The 18355-nt window shown below is 37.3% G+C and overlaps 4 protein-coding genes across 9 annotated transcripts; 3 read left to right on the forward strand and 1 right to left on the reverse strand.

The window, feature by feature from the left end:
- Positions 1-649: 649 nt before the first annotated feature.
- On the forward strand, positions 650-7337 carry lrrc8ab (leucine rich repeat containing 8 VRAC subunit Ab). Of its 2 annotated transcripts, none has more exons than XM_084412889.1 (4): positions 650-805; positions 1416-1698; positions 1858-3979; positions 5317-7337. In XM_084412889.1, the coding sequence occupies exons 3-4, from the start codon at positions 1865-1867 to the stop codon at positions 5590-5592; spliced, it is 2391 nt and encodes a 796-aa protein (XP_084269015.1). In that variant the 5' UTR covers positions 650-805; positions 1416-1698; positions 1858-1864; the 3' UTR covers positions 5593-7337. The 2 variants fall into 2 exon arrangements, with proteins under 2 accessions (XP_084269015.1, XP_084269016.1); XM_084412890.1 differs by having other exon boundaries at positions 1416-1482.
- Positions 7338-7542: 205 nt separating this feature from the next.
- On the forward strand, positions 7543-9991 carry ppil3 (peptidylprolyl isomerase (cyclophilin)-like 3). The gene is made up of 6 exons (XM_084413107.1): positions 7543-7647; positions 7930-8004; positions 8103-8196; positions 8405-8472; positions 9336-9454; positions 9628-9991. The coding sequence occupies exons 1-6, from the start codon at positions 7645-7647 to the stop codon at positions 9752-9754; spliced, it is 486 nt and encodes a 161-aa protein (XP_084269233.1). The 5' UTR covers positions 7543-7644; the 3' UTR covers positions 9755-9991.
- Positions 9992-10281: 290 nt separating this feature from the next.
- On the forward strand, positions 10282-14186 carry LOC311293087 (3-oxoacyl-[acyl-carrier-protein] reductase FabG). 2 transcript variants are annotated; one of them, XM_084413106.1, is made up of 9 exons: positions 10282-10433; positions 10577-10747; positions 10859-11037; positions 11629-11722; positions 11852-11921; positions 12973-13009; positions 13097-13160; positions 13253-13443; positions 13936-14186. In XM_084413106.1, the coding sequence occupies exons 1-8, from the start codon at positions 10410-10412 to the stop codon at positions 13409-13411; spliced, it is 798 nt and encodes a 265-aa protein (XP_084269232.1). In that variant the 5' UTR covers positions 10282-10409; the 3' UTR covers positions 13412-13443; positions 13936-14186. The 2 variants fall into 2 exon arrangements, with proteins under 2 accessions (XP_084269232.1, XP_084269231.1); XM_084413105.1 differs by having other exon boundaries at positions 13253-14186.
- On the reverse strand, positions 13561-16562 carry zbtb26 (zinc finger and BTB domain containing 26). 4 transcript variants are annotated; one of them, XR_014627885.1, is made up of 4 exons: positions 16252-16562; positions 14814-15855; positions 14458-14566; positions 13571-14147 (listed from the first exon to the last, which is right to left on the reverse strand). XR_014627885.1 is itself a non-coding variant. In XM_084413103.1 (3 exons), exons 1-2 carry the CDS (start codon positions 16435-16437, stop codon positions 14611-14613), a joined length of 1431 nt encoding a protein of 476 aa, XP_084269229.1. In that variant the 5' UTR covers positions 16438-16562; the 3' UTR covers positions 13561-14147; positions 14599-14610. The 4 variants fall into 4 exon arrangements, 3 of the variants coding, with proteins under 3 accessions (XP_084269229.1, XP_084269230.1, XP_084269228.1); XM_084413103.1 differs by lacking the exon at positions 14458-14566 and having other exon boundaries at positions 13561-14147; positions 14599-15855; XM_084413104.1 differs by lacking the exon at positions 13571-14147 and having other exon boundaries at positions 14411-14566.
- Positions 16563-18355: the final 1793 nt, after the last annotated feature.

Raw genomic sequence — 18355 nt, forward strand, 5'->3', positions numbered from 1 at the left:
ACTGAGATTCAAAAAAATGGACCTTACGTTGGTAGTTAGTGACCCAATGCAATGTGTGATTGCTAAAAAAAAAAAAAAAAAAAAAAAAATTCATCATCATATACAACCATGGATTTTATATTATTATTATTCATTTATTAATTCCAATAGTAATAAGAAGGAAAATGAAACAACAACAACAACAACAACAACAACAAAAATAACAATAATAATAATAATATATTAGTACAATAATATATTAGTATAGTGTTAATAATACATAAATTATATAATAATTTGCTCATCATCACACAACTAATTATTAAAGGATTGTCTGACTATTTAGTGCCATATTTATCGTTGTGGAAAAGAACCATAATGACAAAATATTAGCAATATTAGCAATATGACAAATAAACGTGCTGAAACTAATACATAATACAATAATACATAGCATATTACTGTTAATGTTATTTCAGAGGTACACACAATATGATAATAGTGCAGATGATAAAATTAAAACATTATAATTAAAAGACAAATAACAATCAAATGGTTATTGACAATAATATGGTATGATGAAGGTTGTATTCCAGCTCCAATCCAGTGAGTGGCGCTAATGAGAAGTGAAGCTGAAGACAAAATCTAAAACCAGATCGCACTGCCCTCTAGTGTAATGAACTGATTATGAAATACAATTGACCCCTGCACAGCTGAGATTGCAATCTGCGCTGTTTGTCTTGGTTCGGCCACTTTCTTTTCTGGCTTTCTGAGCTCATCAGTCTGACAACAAGCACATGGAGCAGAGGTGGCAGCACACAGCTGGGTGAGTACATGATCCTGTCAAATGCCGATCAGTTTCCCTCGACGAGGAAAACAAAGACACGCTTGCCCTTTTATTCAAAGACAAGCAGCAAACTAATATTAGCACATGCAGTCATTCTTGTGTTGAGCGGCGAGTCTCGTAATAATCACACATAACGGTCTGTACGGGCCCTGTTTATCATTGTTTTCAGTTCATATCAATATTTAGAATTTAAACTCAGTGTGGGAGACTCGCATCTAGCTGAGAGGATTCAGAAATGAACTGGTTTAATCCAGTTGTCTATTCTCTTATTTGTCGATCAACATCTATATCAACATAATATGATCTACTTTCAATTAATATCTATTGTCATTTTGTCTTTCAAACCGTTTTTTATTTTATTTTTTATGTCTCAGCTTATTTAATTTGTGTCTTACATAACTGACTAGTGATTATATCATTTAAAATAAATGTTTCAAGTAAGTGGAAAGGATACAAGTGTACAACTTGTTCTTTTTTCCCTTAGGGGAGAACTAAGATTAAAACTGCTTTGAAGTGGCTCTCAGAAAATGTTTAGTGGACGTGTTTGACATTGTATTGTATGTTTTTTTTTTTTTTTTTATCACGACAGGATATCTGTGTCCCATCCAGACAAAAAGGACTGTGATGAGTGTCAGTTCCTGAATGGACAGTATTAGGTAAGATCCAACTGAGCAGACACTGCTTCAGACACTGCCCTGCCTTAGACAAACAGGATTTGAATCCTGGGGTCAGGGACTCTCCAAAGCCAGAGGAGACAATTCTTCCTTGTTATTATCGGAAATGGCTAATAATAGATGACAAGAAAGCCAGAGCATTCTTTTGGCGGAGTCTTCTTGTGTAGCAGCCTGAGAAGACAACTGTCCTCGACTTCGGTAAAATATGTTTCAGATGTTTATGTTGGAAGATGATATAGAGTTAGTTTGTAATAGTTGGACAGGTTTAATATCTGCTTGTGCATTGCATTGACAATCAAGGCATCATTTGTTAGTAGAGATGCTGTTTGTATGACAATGGCCATATTTTCATTTCAGGTAAATCATGATCCCCATAACTGAGCTGCGCTACTTTGTGGACACGCAACCTACGTATCGCATCCTAAAGCCATGGTGGGACGTGTTCACAGACTATTTATCGGTCGTAATGCTGATGATTGCAGTGTTTGGGGGCACGCTTCAGGTCACACAGGACAAGATGATCTGCCTGCCCTGCAAATGGGTAGTTAACAAGACCTGTAGGAAGTTTTTCAATTCAACATTTTCTGTGCCCTTGACCCTTGAACCCCAAGGAATCCAGTATGACCTTGATCGACACCAGTACAACTACGTCGATGCTGTGTGCTATGAAAACAAGCTTCACTGGTTTGCTAAGTATTTCCCATATTTGGTGCTGCTGCATACGCTCATCTTTCTGGCTTGCAGCAACTTCTGGTTCAAGTTCCCTTGGACAAGCTCAAAACTGGAACATTTTGTGTCCATCCTCCTGAAATGTTTTGACTCGCCATGGACCACACGAGCTTTGTCCGAAACTGTCGTGGAGGAAAGCGATCCCAAAGCGCTGGTGAAAATGAATGGCTCCTTCGATAAGAAGGCTTCGTATGTTAGCGAAGACGTTGAAGCGAGTGTTCCCATGCTGTCAGCAACCAGATCTCGTATTGAACAAGGAATCGTGGACCATTCCGACACTGGTGTCCTGGACAAAAAGGAAGGTGAACAAGCTAAGGCGTTGTTTGAGAAGGTGAAGAAGTTTCGAATTCACGTTGAAGAAGGCGATATAGTCTACCGACTCTACATCCGACAGACTATCATCAAAGTTGTTAAGTTTATCCTTATTATCTGCTATACCGGCTACTATGTCCACAATATTCAGTTCAGCGTCGACTGCACTGTGGACATCGAGAGTCTGACTGGTTATCGCATGTACAACTGTGCCCATCCCTTGGCCACTCTCTTCAAGATTTTAGCCTGCTTCTACATTAGTCTAGTCATCGTGTATGGCATGATCTGCGTATACACCCTCAGCTGGATGCTTCGACGTTCCCTCAAGAAGTACTCGTTTGAGTCTATCCGAGAGGAGAGCAGCTACAGCGATATCCCAGATGTGAAGAACGACTTCGCCTTCATGCTGCACATGATTGACCAGTACGACCCCCTGTATTCCAAGCGATTTGCGGTGTTCCTCTCAGAGGTCAGCGAGAACAAACTTCGCCAGCTGAACCTCAACAACGAATGGACTTTGGAAAAGCTTCGGCAGAGGATCACCAAAAACTCCCAAGAGAAGTTGGAGCTCCACCTATTCATGCTCACTGGGATTCCAGACACAGTCTTTGACTTGGTGGAGTTGGAGGTTCTGAAGCTTGAGCTCATTCCTGATGTCACCATCCCACCAATCATTGCCCAGCTTACTAACCTCAGAGAGATGTGGCTGTACCACACGCCAGCAAGAATAGAGGCTCCAGCGCTCGCATTTCTGAGAGAGAACCTGAAATCTTTGCACATCAAGTTCACCGACATCAAGGAGATTCCTTTATGGATCTACAGCTTGAAGAATTTAAGCGAGTTGCACCTTACTGGGAACCTTAGTGCTGACAACAATCGCTACATCGTCATTGACGGTTTACGAGAGTTGAAGAGACTAAAGGTTTTGAGACTGAAAAGTAACTTAACAAAGCTGCCTCAGGTGGTCACGGATGTTGGAATGCACCTCCAGAAGCTGTCCATCAACAACGAAGGTACCAAGCTGATGGTGCTCAACAGCTTCAAGAAGATGGTGAACCTGTCCGAGCTGGAGCTCGTACGCTGCGATCTGGAGCGCATACCACATTCCATCTTCAGCCTGCACAATTTACAGGAGATTGATCTTAAGGACAACAACCTGAAAACCATTGAGGAGATCATTAGTTTTCAGCATCTTCATCGACTTGTTTGTCTAAAGTTGTGGTATAATCAGATTGCGTACATACCTATCCAGATAGGTACTTTGATCAACCTGGAGCGCCTCTATTTGAACCGCAACAAGATTGAGAAAATGCCACATCAGCTCTTCTTCTGCCGGAAGCTGAGGTTTCTTGATCTGAGCCATAACAATCTGACTGACATCCCCTCAGAAATAGGAATTCTGCAGAACCTTCAGTACCTTGCTGTAACTGCCAATAGGGTAAGTCAAGGTCATGGCTATTGTAGTTTTGAGTTTTAATTTTGCTTTTATTTCTATTGTTTTTTTTTTTTTTTTTTTCAGTTTTGTTTAGTTTTCAGACTGATATTATTACTTTTAGATTATTTATTTTCAGAGTTTTGTATTTTAGTGCTGTTAAAATGAAATACCACTTCATAGCTTTTGTAATTGCCACTGGTGCAGATGTTGTGTTTTTGGTTTATTTTTATTTTTATTAAAAGCAGGCCTACGCAATAAAATAATAATTACTCAAAAATAGATACAATCCCATTTCCCCAAAAAATTGGGACATTTTGTAAAATGCAATAAAATCAAGATTCTGTCATTTGTTAATTCTGACATGGTTTCACTGACCAACAAAATTGCTTTTTGTAAATATAATTTATTTTATTTGGATGGCTGCAATGCACTCCAAAGAAGTTGGGACAGAGGCATGTTTACCACTGTGTCACATCAGCTTTCCTTTTAATTAGACTTTTTAATCATTTGCTGTCTTGCATTAAGAAATGTGATTTTTGAATTGTTTGACAATTCTTATGAAATTTGGCTCAAAGTGGTGAGTGCTTGCAAAGACTGAGCCTTTGGTGGGTGGTACTATTATACCCAATCATGATGCCCTCACCTATTACCAATTTACCTGCTAATTATGGACAGATATAAAAGTTAAAACAGTTTAACTTGGATATTCTATAGTCTTTTCACTTTTATTTTGCCTCTGTCATCTTTTTTTTTTTTTTGAGTGTTGCAGCCATCAAAATCCAAAAAAAAAAAATCCAAAAAAAAAAAGAAATATATATATATATATATTACAAATTACAATTAAGTTGGTCAGTGAAAACCAAATATTTTCTTTGTTCAAGAGATTTAACAAATCAGAGATTCTTTGCATTTTACTAAATGTCCCAACTTTTCAGGAAATGGGGTTGTAATAATCAGGGATGTGATTTTTCCGGATTAATCCGGAATTCCGGATTTTCCGACCTGAAAATGTGACCTACGTGAATCATGCAGATCTGTTAAAAAAACACGGCATCTCACAGCCGTCACCATGGTAACCCGGGACGGAACCACAATCGCCGTCCCCGCCGCGCAACAGGGCCACACCGGGCCCAGTATATTTTCCTGCTTTTTTGTCCTTAGCCAATCACATGCCTGAAAAATAATATAACTGGTGTAAGAATGAAGGAAAAGCGCTACTGGTCTTCTGTTGAAATTCAAGTAGTACATTCTTGTAAATTACACTAATGATTGTGATTGTACTTTCAGCCAACTTTGTTTTCTGATCTCTGATCTCTTTTATGCTTTCGTTTTCCACGTAGATTGAAGCGCTCCCCCCTGAGTTGTTTCAGTGCAAGAAATTGCGAACGCTGAATCTCGGAAACAACTGCCTGCAGTCTCTACCCTCTCGGTTTGGGGAGCTCACCAGTCTGACACAGCTGGAGCTGAGGGGCAACAGGCTCGAGTGCCTTCCTGTAGAACTTGGGGAGTGCAGATTGCTGAAGAAGAGTGGTCTAATTGTGGAGGACAATATTTTCAACACTTTACCTTCCGAGGTCAAAGAGCAGCTGTGGAGAACTGAAAAAGAGGCTTCTTGAAGCAGATTCATAAACCTGAGAGCACTTACCTGCGTGAAGTTTTTAAATGGTGTGAGAAGTATTCAAACCAAGCAATAGAAATTACATTTATACATGTTTGTCACATTTTACAGGGTTCATCAGAATGTTTCCTGGAAAACAAAGCAAAAACAGTAAGTGTGGCATGTCGTGTTTTATTGTAACATAGACATTTCTGCTGTTTGACACAGAGGAGTGAGCAGACCAAATATTACATCAGGATTATGGTGCTGTTCATTTTTGCCTTAATATACACAAACACTATTCACTTAGTATTTTATTATAAACATTTCTACTGTATTTTATACCAGTGTTACTGTGTAAGTGTTACTGTGAAATCACTCTACTTTTACCTTTTCTTAAATAATCCATGTGTACTGTTGAAGACTCCTAATTCAACCCGATTAGGGTTTATTTCTATAATACGTTTTGTTTACTTGAAATTGTTGGGCATATCCATAATATGTAAATAACTGGTTAATATATTCTAAAAACATAAGACACCAATTAACTGGTTTGTTTGTTTTATGCATGCCCTATACATTACCCAGCACATAAATATGCTGTACAGTCTTTTTGACATACTGATGTTTCGATATTCATTACCCCCAAAACATAGTAAGTTGCTATTGTCTACAGTATCCGTTAAATCGTTGTCTTTACTGGTTTAATGTGTTAGCGGAGTACTCATGGTAACATAAGTGATGTTTTGCGGTATTTATGAACTGATGCAAAAAACAAAAGCTAAGAACTTTTATAAAATGTACAGTAAGAGATAGTGTTAAATGTCTGCATCACTATCTATCTGCGTGTATTTTTGTATAAAGCATATGCATGTTATTATTACTTTTTTTCTAATAAGTTAGAAAAAGCCTTGATTACATTGTACCTTACAAATACAGCACCTTATTTTCACCGGTCTGCTCACTTTGAAACGCTTTAAGATTTATCAATTAATCATTTCTAATAAGCAGTTTACCCTTTGTAAAGGTTGTTTATACATTGTATTCGGTTAACAGACTTGTAAACACTCAACTTAAAATAGACTAGTTCCCTCAACTTTACACTAAATGTTCTCTCTTGTTCTACTTGTGACATGTTATTCTCACGACAGTGTGTGACATCGCACCGTTAAGAAGACAATCAGAAGTGTTCAGTGAAATGTTGTACATAACTTTGAGTGTGTGGTGCAGATGTCACTTATTTGCTCTAGTATGATTAACATAGCTGTTTTGTCTTATTTGAATGCCCATATTCAGTTTGTTGATATGTTAACAAACTTGTTACTGTTGATAGGTTATTGATCATGGCTCGTTGCATGTTTTCTCATATTACCTCAAATATGAAACATTGTAGAATTTGTTTTTCTTCCATAATACTATACTGTACACATTGGAAACTAAGCTAATAGAATTTCAGAACTTGTTTCTCAGGTAAGTGCTGTTCAACTTTGTACATTTGAAGATCAACACTTTTTTTTAATGTCTCTGTTATTTGAGCTTTTTTTTACTAATTTTGCTGTTTCCAGTGTTAACATATTTGTAACCATTTGATATATTTATGGTTGATGATTTCATTAATTTGTGTATTCTATAAATCCACTATTGTTTCTTTTGTTTATATTTTTTGCAAACTATAATGTAAAAGAAAAAGAAAATGCCACAAAATGTATGAAGCCATACAGTGTGAATAAACACTGTTTTCTTAGTGTGTCAATAAAAATCACTAAAAACATTTTTAATGTTTGTTCTGATTATTTTATAATAAATACTTGTTGTCAGCTTTATCTGCTCTTGAATAGCTACTAAGAATTACCACTGTCGTTTTTAGAAATGACTTATTTTTGGATAGACTGGTAGTTTTAAGTTTGTGCGTGTGCGCGCATGCGCGCGCTTGCTGTTGGAACCGGATGAAAAGGGAACCAATGCTTTGAGTCATTCAGTTCCATCGGAAGTTTAACAGTGAAACACCCAGAAGGCGGGTTTGCTTGCAGTGCCCACATGATCCAGTAAACTTTATCTTGTGCTTTAGAAGATGGTAAGATTGCTCTTTACATATCTGTGAATGCTGAAACTTACGGGGGGGAAATGTAACCCTTTATATTTGAGCTTATTATTATATAGAATATATTAATCTAACGCTTTGCCTGCTTTATGTTTGCATTATGGTAGAATCTGGCCAAATTACAGTTCTTCGAGCAGCATGTAACAATTAGTTAATTCTGAATTAGTTATTATAAACTCGGTATTATCATTCTAATTATTTATTCTATAATAATTCTACTATATTAATAAGATGACCCCTTTTTTCATCTCGCAGGCTGTCACTCTGCATACAGACCTTGGTGATATTAAAATAGAGTTGTTCTGTGAGAAGTGCCCGAAAAGCTCTGAAGTAAGACTATATTTTTCCTTGTTTCCTAAACACACGTTGTTTCTTGAAGAAGCGATATCTCTTTGTTCATTTATAATTCTGATTTAATTTTCCCCTAGAATTTTATTGCACTGTGCGCTGGTGGGTTTTACAGTGGATGTATTTTTCATCGAAACATAAAGGGCTTTATGGTCCAGACTGGAGACCCAACAGGTAACTGATCTGAGATTTATTTTCCTTCCTAAAACTTTTTTTTTTTTTTTTTAAGCTGTAAAATGTGTGAATGCTTAATGTTTTATCTTCATATATACAAAACACATAAAACATATAAAGATAAAACATATACATTTATTTATATTTATATTTATATCCAGTCTAGTATTTGGTTGATTAATTTATGAAAATTATGTTTTTCTTGCAGGCACAGGCAAAGGAGGGACCAGTATTTGGGGAAGAAAGTTTGAAGATGAATTCAGTGAACATCTTAAAGTATGTATTGTTGTGCATTATTATACTTAAATATATTATACAAAAAAAAAAATGAAGTCCATGTACATGAGTTTGAATTTTAAGGTCTGATGATGCAAGTGTTAAAATACTTGGTCAACTTTCACAGTTATTTATGACTTGATTTGGTGATTAAAGGGGACCTATTATGACCTTTTTCAAAGTCTTGGTTTTGTTTTTGGGGTCTACTAGAAATAGAATAGGTTTTCATGCTTTGAATGTTCAAAAAACACATTATTTTTCACATATTTTACACTGTTGCAGCACCTCTCTTCCCAGTCTGCCAGTAACTCTCAGGGCTGCATTTCCCAAAAGCATCGTAAGCCTAAGTTGATCGTAGAACAATAGCCAACAACGGTCTCTGTGATGCCTGTTTAGTTCCGGTCTCCATGAAGCCCCTCCTTCCGAAAAACGCAATGTTCTCTGATTGATTTGCTGGACCAGTGTGTTGTGATTGGTCAACTGCTTTGAGCGTGTTTCAGAAATGTCATGCCTCTTAACTTAACCGCAAATTTCAACACAACTCATCTAGGCCTCGTCCCATTTTTGCCATATTCCTTGGGCGGGAATTATTTAAATTAGGAATATTGTGACGTGTACATTGCTGGAAGAAAACTCAAGACTACAATCGAGGTGTTTCAGGGAGTTCAGAATCTTCAGTCAACTTCAATATCACATCAGTCTATGTTAAAAACCTCCCAACCATCTAGTCTGTGCTAAAAGTAATATTCCCAGTATCCAGCAAGCAAGTTAATTATGTCTGCACTAGATGACCTAAACAGCAATTTATACATCTGTCTAGTCTTATCAAACTCAATCCTCCCTTTAATGTCTGTCTTCTGTAGCACAATGTCCGGGGTGTCGTGTCCATGGCAAATAATGGACCAAACACAAATGCATCACAGTTCTTCTTCACATATGCTAAACAGCCTCACCTGGACATGAAGTACACTGTTTTTGGAAAGTATGTTGTTGTTTTTTTCTTTCTTTTTTTTTTTTTTTTTTTCCAGTTATTATTTTATGTGATTAATCATTTCAATGAATAAACTAGCTAATCGTTTTTTTGTATATTTAATTCTGTTACATGTATTGTATTAATGGTAATGAATTGTAACACAAACTCATCCTTTGTTACAGAATTATAGATGGACTGGAAACTCTGGATGAACTAGAGAAACTTCCTGTGAATGAGAAGACTTTCCGTCCTCTCAATGATGTCCGTATTAAGGATGTTACTGTCCATGCCAACCCATTTGCTGGTTGATTGATGCGAAATGATGCATAATGCCTTGTATTGTAAATAGAAATATTTTGTGCCCTTTTTTTTTTTTTTTGCTTTCATGCTGTTTCATAAATATGTACAGAGTCACTCCTCTGTTTCGCCAATAAACTTTTACATTGTGTTTTTAAATGTAGCCGTTTTAATGTTGGGAAATTATGAGGGGGGAAAAAAATAATTAGATGAGCAATTGTACTTTGACAAATAAAATGTTTCACGAAATTGATAGGTTTTTTTTACCTTTGTTTTGAATTTATTCTGCAGTTTGTAAGAACTACAATTTTGAAAGGCCAAAAAACGACTACAATTTTGAAATCGTTATGAAGCCAACCCGGAAATATAGGTAAACACGCTAGTAAATCCAATAAATTACGTTAATTCCGCATCATTTAGACTTATATTAAAATTACTGTAGCAGTAAAACTGAAAAATTCAATTAAAATTTGATTGACTTCATCGAAAAATAAAGCAATGGACTGAACTGTTAAAATGCTCTTGTGGGTTTATATACTGTCTAGGGTGGGTACACGATGATGACGTAACTAGTTCACTACTAGACAAGAGCACGTGAGCGAGAGGAGAAATAAAGTTGATCCAGTCAGAGAGAGAGAGAGGAGCTGTGAAAATCATTCGAATCTAAATGGCAACTCCAGGTGCATTTAAAGTAGGTCGAGTATATTTTACAAACACTCACAGACCTTCAATATTACTAATTGAAATCCCAAAACTGTCGTTCACGTCTAGTTGCTTCTGAATTGTAGCCTACCACGTTGCACACTAAACTGTCAACTTGATTTGGCGTTTTAGGTTTGCTCTTTAAACGACAAAGTCACGCTGATAACTGGCGCAAGTTCAGGAATAGGAGCTGGCACAGCAGTACTGTTTGCCAAACTGGGTGCCCGGCTGGCGCTGAATGGACGCGATGTAGAAAATCTCACTAAAGTCGCAAAAGAGTGCGAAGCTTGTGGAGCAGTTAAAGTAAAGCACACTGAAAAATGTCAAATGCAATCGAAATCATTTTAATATGCTATTATTATTTACAAATAAATACTCATCTATATCCCTTTGGCCCCTGTCAAATGCCTTTAGCCCTTATTGGTGCCAGGAGACTTGACAGATGAGGATACTGTGAAGAGGACAGTTGAAGAGGTCATTGCTCACTTTGGGAAGCTGGATGTCCTGGTCAACAGTGCAGGAATACTCGCCATGGGCAGTATAGAGACAACAGATATGGCCCAGTATGACAAGGTCATGTCTGTTAATGTCAGGTAAAAAATGTCATATGTGTGAGTGTGAGTTACATCTGTCATCTGTGTGAGTCATCTGTGCATGGGATTTAGTAGATCTGGGGTTTTCAATCATTTAGATGTCACAGACCCTAAAATATGGCTATCATGCGAGGGACCTCCAAACTAAAATTTAAAAGGCATATATAAAGAGAGAGAGAGAGAGAGTATCCTGTATAAAGACCCAATTTATACTGTAAAATATTATAAATATGTTTATAATAATGGAAAATATTTTGTGTATATTGTTACATTTTGATGTTTTACTCATAGTATTATATGATTATAATATTATAATATTTATTTATCTTAATTTTTGTTCTATTTTTAATGTTTTAATTATTTTTATTTTACTCATTTATTTATTTAATCTATTTTTTATTATTATTTAATTCAATTTCTTTTTTCTTTTTACACAGTGTTTGTCTAAACCTTTCCACGGACCCTCAGCCTCTGCAATGGGTTTATTTATAGATTTTTTTAACCCCTGCAATAAAATAATCTAAAGATGTGGATCTTTAACTTTATATAAGGACAAGAAGACACAAAGTGAAAGACTTTCTTTTCTTTCAGATCAGTATATCATCTCACTCATCTCTGCGTGCCACATCTTATCAAAACTAAAGGCTCAATTGTGAATGTGTCCAGTGTGAATGGGCAGCGATCAGTGAGTTCGATCAGTTTATACATCAGTATCAAATGAGCCATAAACCATAGAAATACAAAATATTTGCTCATTGTTTTATTCGTGTAGGCTCTGGTTGATATGCTTACACATTTTTTCTGTCTGTTATAGTTTCCTGGTGTACTTGCCTACTGTATGTCCAAATCAGCCATCGACCAGTTCACACGCTGTGTTGCTCTTGGTGAGGTGACATCTCAAGAATCATCAATATTATTCACAGAAAACTGGGGCTATTTGCCGCAATGGGGAAGTTGTCACAAGGTCTATTTCTCAATAACTACAGTTTCGAGTTAATTTTCCTTTATCTTTAAATAAATTTCAGGTTCTGTTCTGTTTATACAATATTTGTTGACCAAAACAATGGTTTGGTACTGTTGCATATTACCTTTTACATTTTTGCGGTTTAATTTGTTTTGAATTGCTTGGTTTCATTATTGTTTTAGTGTTTTAATTTAGCTTAAAAAAAAACCCTAATAGGCTGTTTAATAGCATTTTCCGTTGCGACAACATGACCTGCTATTGGAGAATTAAAGGGTTGGTTCACTCTAAAATGAAAATTCTGTCATTAAACACTCACCCTCTTGCTGTTCCATGTGGTAAGACTTTTGTTCATCTTCAGAACACAAATGAAGATATGTTTAATAAAATCTGAGCGACAAACCAAAGAGGTTCATTCTCATGTGTTACGCAGCTGAACCAATGAGGTTTGTTCTCGCACGTCAAGCAGGTTTGGTTGAGCTTCTGTTTATGTTCGCATATCAATGTTTTATGTGAACAAAAGCATAAATTCAATCTGTTCATAAAGCGATTAAGTCTCCAGAAAATTTGGACTAAACCGCTCAATTCATATGGATTAGTTTTATCTCTATGAACTTTTTTTAAGTGACAAAGTGATAGTTGCATGAACTGTTAATGGAGGGATAGAAATAGCTCAGATTTTATTTAAAATATTATTTGTGTTTCGAAGATGGACGAAAAGGTGAGTGATTGATGACAATTTTCATTTTTGAGCGAACTAACTCTTTAATGGTTTAAATGATAAATATATTTTTGTAGCCAATTTTATGTGTGTTCGTAGAAATTGATTTTGAACACTGCTCTGAGAAATATACTGGAACAAACAGTGTGACAACTAGCCCTGGTCTCTCCTACTACTAGTTTGTAATTAATCCAAAGGGCTTGGGTATTTCTACTGTACAAATAAGTGTTTTCTCACCTTATGTTAATTGTAGAGTTAGCATCGAAGCAAGTACGAGTCAACTCAGTAGGGTAAGTTTCTTTCTGCTGTTATTTTTTTATGTGCCATACAATTGCTACACTGAATACAAAATGACTTGAAATGCTTTGTCTTTACAGCCCAGGAGTAATTATAACAGAAGTTCACAAGCGTGCAGGACTGGATGAGGACCAGTATGCTCAGGTCAAATGCTTTATCTAATGTGAGAGTGTTTATTTCACTGTAATATACGTTTCCAATTAATCACACGTCATGTGTTTTTTGCTTTGCTGCAGTTCCTTGAGAAAACCAAGGTGACCCATGCTCTCGGCAGACCAGGGGAAGTAGAGGAAGTAGCTCATGCTATCGCCTTCCTGGCATCTGATGCAGCAACATTTATAACAGGTGTAAATCTTCCAGTGGACGGAGGTCGACATGCAATGTGTCCACGATAACAATCTGCCACCATGATAGAGCTGCCATAAAAGTAAAGAAATAAACATAATTGGACCCGATTTGAATGTTGTAATCCTTAATGTATTATACAAACTGCCCACGTTTATTTGTATATAGCACACATGACAAACATTAACAAAAGCAAGTGCACATTTCATGCAGTATCTGCAGTTATTTATTAACGAGTCACAGCGATTCTCTCCAAATTCTGGCATGTTTACACGGATGGAAGTATGAAAACATTCATTATAGACCAAGAGTTGCACAAAGTGTTTGAATACAGCTGTCTGCAAATGAGGAAGTGATACATGATCAGATCAAATGTACCAAAACAATATATTTGAATCTTTACAAAAGATATGACACAGTCAAATGATGCCACAGCAGCATTCAAAATCAGTTTAATACCTTGAGACCTGCAGTTTGCAAAAAAAGACATTAAACCTGATTTTGACTGCACATGTATCTACCAACCAGCAGACATTAGTGGTTCTCAACTTTATTTTATTTTTTTTACTCATAGGCCCCCCTTTGTCCAAGACCAGCGGTGTCCAATCTTGCTCCTGGAGGGACAATGTCCTGCAGAGTTTAGCTCCAACTGCTCGGAAGTTTCTAGTATGCCTAAGACCTTGATTAGCTCTTTCAGGTGTGTTCAGTCGGGGTTGGAGTCCTCCAGGAGCAGATTTGGACATTTGAAGTCCATCCTAAATAGGCTGTTATGTACCTTTGGTACATCTGTTGTAATAAAAATAAATAAATATAATGTCAATTTAATGTTGCAAATCGTTGTCTTTTTGTGTGTAATATAATTACATTTAAATCATTTGGCCTGGTTTCACAGATGGCTTAGATAAAGCCATGTGTAGGCTTAGTTAAATTGGAACATTTAAGTAGCTTTTATACCTAACGTGTCTTAGAAAAAAACATTACTGGTGTGCATCTTGAGACAAAACAATGGCACCGACATATTATTTTAAGATATGTCAGTGCAAGCTGCTTTCAGCTCAAACATACATTTTAGTCTGGGACTAGGCTTGAGCCTTACCTGCGAAACCAGGCATTTAAGACTCACTGGGGCCCTCTTGGAGGTTTGCCGAGGCTCCCTAGTAGACCCCGGCCCCTTGCTTAAGAACCACCGATTTACAGAATTGTGTCTGCAAGACAAAGTTGTGTCTGTGTAACTTACATTGATATGAATTTATAATCCTTCAAGCAAACTGCCTTCGTTGGCATTGTCAAAACTGTTTTTTCCATGGATCTGCTTCAGGTGTTTACGGAGAACTGGTTTATGTGCAAACACCATGTCACAATAATTACAACGGTGTGGTTTGTCCCCACTGTGAAGGTTCAGGTGGTCTAGCAGCGAGCACTTCTGGGTAAAAGTCTTTCCACATATCTTACATTGGAAGGGTTTGATGCCGGCATGGACACGCATGTGCCGGTGCAGGTTTCCTTTCTGGGTAAATGTCTTTCCACACAAGAGGCACATAAACAGCTTGTGCATCTTCAGATGGTTGGCGTAGTTCTCCAGTTGACGGAACACGCGAGCACATTTCGGGCACTGGTGGTACCACTGCATTCCTTTATCGGAATTCCTTGAGCATCCCCAAAGATTCCCCTTCCCGGAGCCACTGGTTCCAGGTGGGGACAGCGAACATTCAGCTGCAGGGTTAACGGTGAGCTCGGCAGGCCGGGTTTCCACTGTGGAGTTTATCAGGGAGTGTTGTGGCTCAGGTGAGCGCAGTTTCGGAGAGCGACTTGAGCGACTCTGGAAGTTCTCAGACATCCGCTCATCTATTGATTCCACCTTAACTATGCTAATGGGACTGTCCTCATCTCTATTGTTGCTCTGAGAGTTTCTAAACACAGGCGGAGACTTGGGCTGTATGATCACATCATCATCATCATCATCTTCTTCAATGAAGTTGTCTTCTCCATCATTGTCTACCTCATCCTCTTCATCACATACCGTCTCCACAGCTGGTGGGCCACGCTGTGCGTTATAGTCCGAGGGCTGTCGAGATGATGCGCGCTCGTCTTTAACCTCGTGTGGTTTTATGAATTTATTTAGAGCTTCGGTGCACTGTTCTACAATATGACCCATCTGTAGGAAACTAGCAACGGTTAAGTAGTGTACTAATTCCAGCTCCGGGAACTCAAGGGTCCCAGTGTAACAAGACAAAAGAAGCCTCTGTCCAACCTCTGCATCCTGCTGTGTAGATATTTGTACTTCATGTGAGTCCTGAAGGACAAACTGGTCTCTAAGGAAAGGGGAGCCAGCAGCAAATACCACTTTGTGTCCAGGCACTTCCAATTCATTGATGCGGATCACTACATCACAGAAACGTCTGTCTCGACGAAGAGCATCCATCTTTTGAAGCATGGAGTCCCCAAACGTGGGAAAGTTGAATTGCAGTATCACCCCGTCCTGAGCCATGGTATACTATTAGAAAAATGTACAATTTAGTAGACATAATAGATTTAAATCTTATAACCCTGCTGTAAAATCCAGCATTACTGGTCACCATCTTAAGATATGTTTATGCTGGATTTTTCAGCAGGGCACCATATACTTTGTGTCTACCTGTATATGTTTCCAAACGCACGTGTTTAGTTAAAACATTTATAAGGCACATAATGTCATGATATTTAATATCTGATAGCACAAACGTTTTAAGTTGACACGAGGATATTAGTGTGGTTAGTACAGGCCTGGAAATTGTGCAGAGCTAAACCAGAAACTGGATGGACGACAGTAAAGAATGGAGGAAAACTAACGATGAAGACACATCGTCACAGGAATGAGGTAAATATAATTGTTTATTTAAAATATGAATACCTGCGGCAATTGTTTTTTTGTTTTTTTTTTCTCTCTGGGTGTTTTGTTGTCCTGGAGATGAGCATACAGCGCCTGTGTGTTTAGTGTTTTGCTTGAGACGGAAAAGGATGTGTGCAATAAGACAGCAGAGCTTCCCGATTGGTCGGGAAAATTTAAAGGGCCAGGACACAAATACAGGTGGCTCATTGTGAAAACAACCCTTACATTTATAGCGCCAGTTTTAGGATTATTTTGACTTTTCTTAACAGCAAAATAAAGATGTATTTACGTTTAGGCCGTTTAATAAAAAAGTTTAGTCATCCAACAACAGTTAAAATACTTAGAATAGTTTACAGTGAACATCGAAACTATTCCAGCCTTACTTTATCTGACGTTGAAAGACAAGTTATTAGTATTATTACTACTACTAGTAGTAGTAGCAGCAGTATTTCTAGAGTACCAATAAAGGCTTTCAAGGTTTCATTAGTTGTGACAGAGTCCACTTTTCCATTTTTGCTTTTTGTTTTTGTGGAACCACGATGATTATGTCTAGAGGGCAATTAAGGATTTCAGAGTTTCATGGGAACTTTAAGGGATAGTTCACCCAAAGAAGAAAATGTTGTCATCATTGAGGCCTACTCACCCTCAAGATGTTCCAAACCTGTAAGAGTTTCTTTCTTCTGCTGAACAGATAAGAATGCTGGTAACTAGACAGTTGATTGTATCCATTGACTTCCATAGTATTTTCCCCTGCTATTGAAGTGTTTTTTTTTTTTGTTTTTTTTTGCTATGGAAGTCAATGGGTGCCGTCAACCGTTTAGTCACCAACATTCTTTCAAATCTCTTCTTTTGTATTCAATAGAAGGAATAAACTCAAACTCTTTTGGAACAACTTGAGGGTGAGTAAATAATGACTACATTTTCATTTCTGGGTGAACTATCCCTTTAACCCCTTTAACTGTCACCCCCATTTTTGGGCATAGACATGAAAATGCACTATAGCCTACAAACTTAAACAGCTGTAATTCATGAATGCTTTGGGATACCTAAAGCAGACATAAGGTTGGTCTCTTTTGAAAGAAGACACTTGGAGGATTATTGTTGAAGTCGAATAATTAAAAAAATATGAATGTTTCTAAAAGTTATTAAAATGTTAGTTTATTGCTATGAAAATTTGCTGTAATATTTGTTTTATTATATTAATGAATATATGGTTCAGCCTAAAAATGCTAAAAAGTAAAGCCACAAGTCTAAAAAAAATTGGTTTCTGTGAGACTTTTAGTTAGCACACCACAAATGGCCACTAGGAGACACCCTTGTTCATTGGTGATTCCCAAAGAGAGAAGAAGAGAGTTTTTTTTTTATTTTTTTTTTTACTTTTCACAAACATTTTCACTTTTCTATTCAAATTGCAACTGAAGCATATGAAGTAAATAGTGAAAGAAACGAATAATGAAATACAAATACTGGAAAAATAAATATCAAACTATTTCCAAATTTTCAACTATTTACAAACTATTTACAACTATATACAATTTTTCACAACTTCTGAACACTACAATCTATTTACATCAAGCAAGTAATTGAAGCGCTTGGAAACACAAGTAGGATGCACATCCCTGGCAGAACACAAGTTTTTTCCGAAGGCACCTTCGCCTGGGGTCATCGCTTTTATTAGTGATGTACATTGGCCTGTGGCAGATATGGCCTGAGGGTTCTCCTGTCATGTGAGGTGCTGGAGCAGGACGAGCAGGAGGAGCAGGAAGAGCAGGCTCACTTGGAGGCGTCCAGTCTGCAAGCTCCATAAACAAATCTTCACTGAATTCCCACTGTGTTTTTGCTCTTTAGTTATGAGCAGCAGCCAACTGCTGGTGCAGGATGAAGGCATTTACCACTGCGATGTCAATAAAGTGGTAGAAAATCGAGCGGTACCACTTCTTGGTCTTTTGGAGTACTTTGTAATACCCGACAAGGGCATCAGAGAGATCAACTCCTCCCATGTACCTGTGTGGAAAATAATAGAATACATTTCAAATCTAAATGCAAATGTAACCAAGTAAATAAAATATGAACTCATTTGTACAATTGTTGTACACAACACCACTGAATATATTCAACTCACTTG

This window comes from Rutilus rutilus (assembly GCF_951802725.1).
Source record: "Rutilus rutilus genome assembly, chromosome: 7".
Lineage (NCBI taxonomy): Eukaryota > Metazoa > Chordata > Actinopteri > Cypriniformes > Leuciscidae > Rutilus > Rutilus rutilus.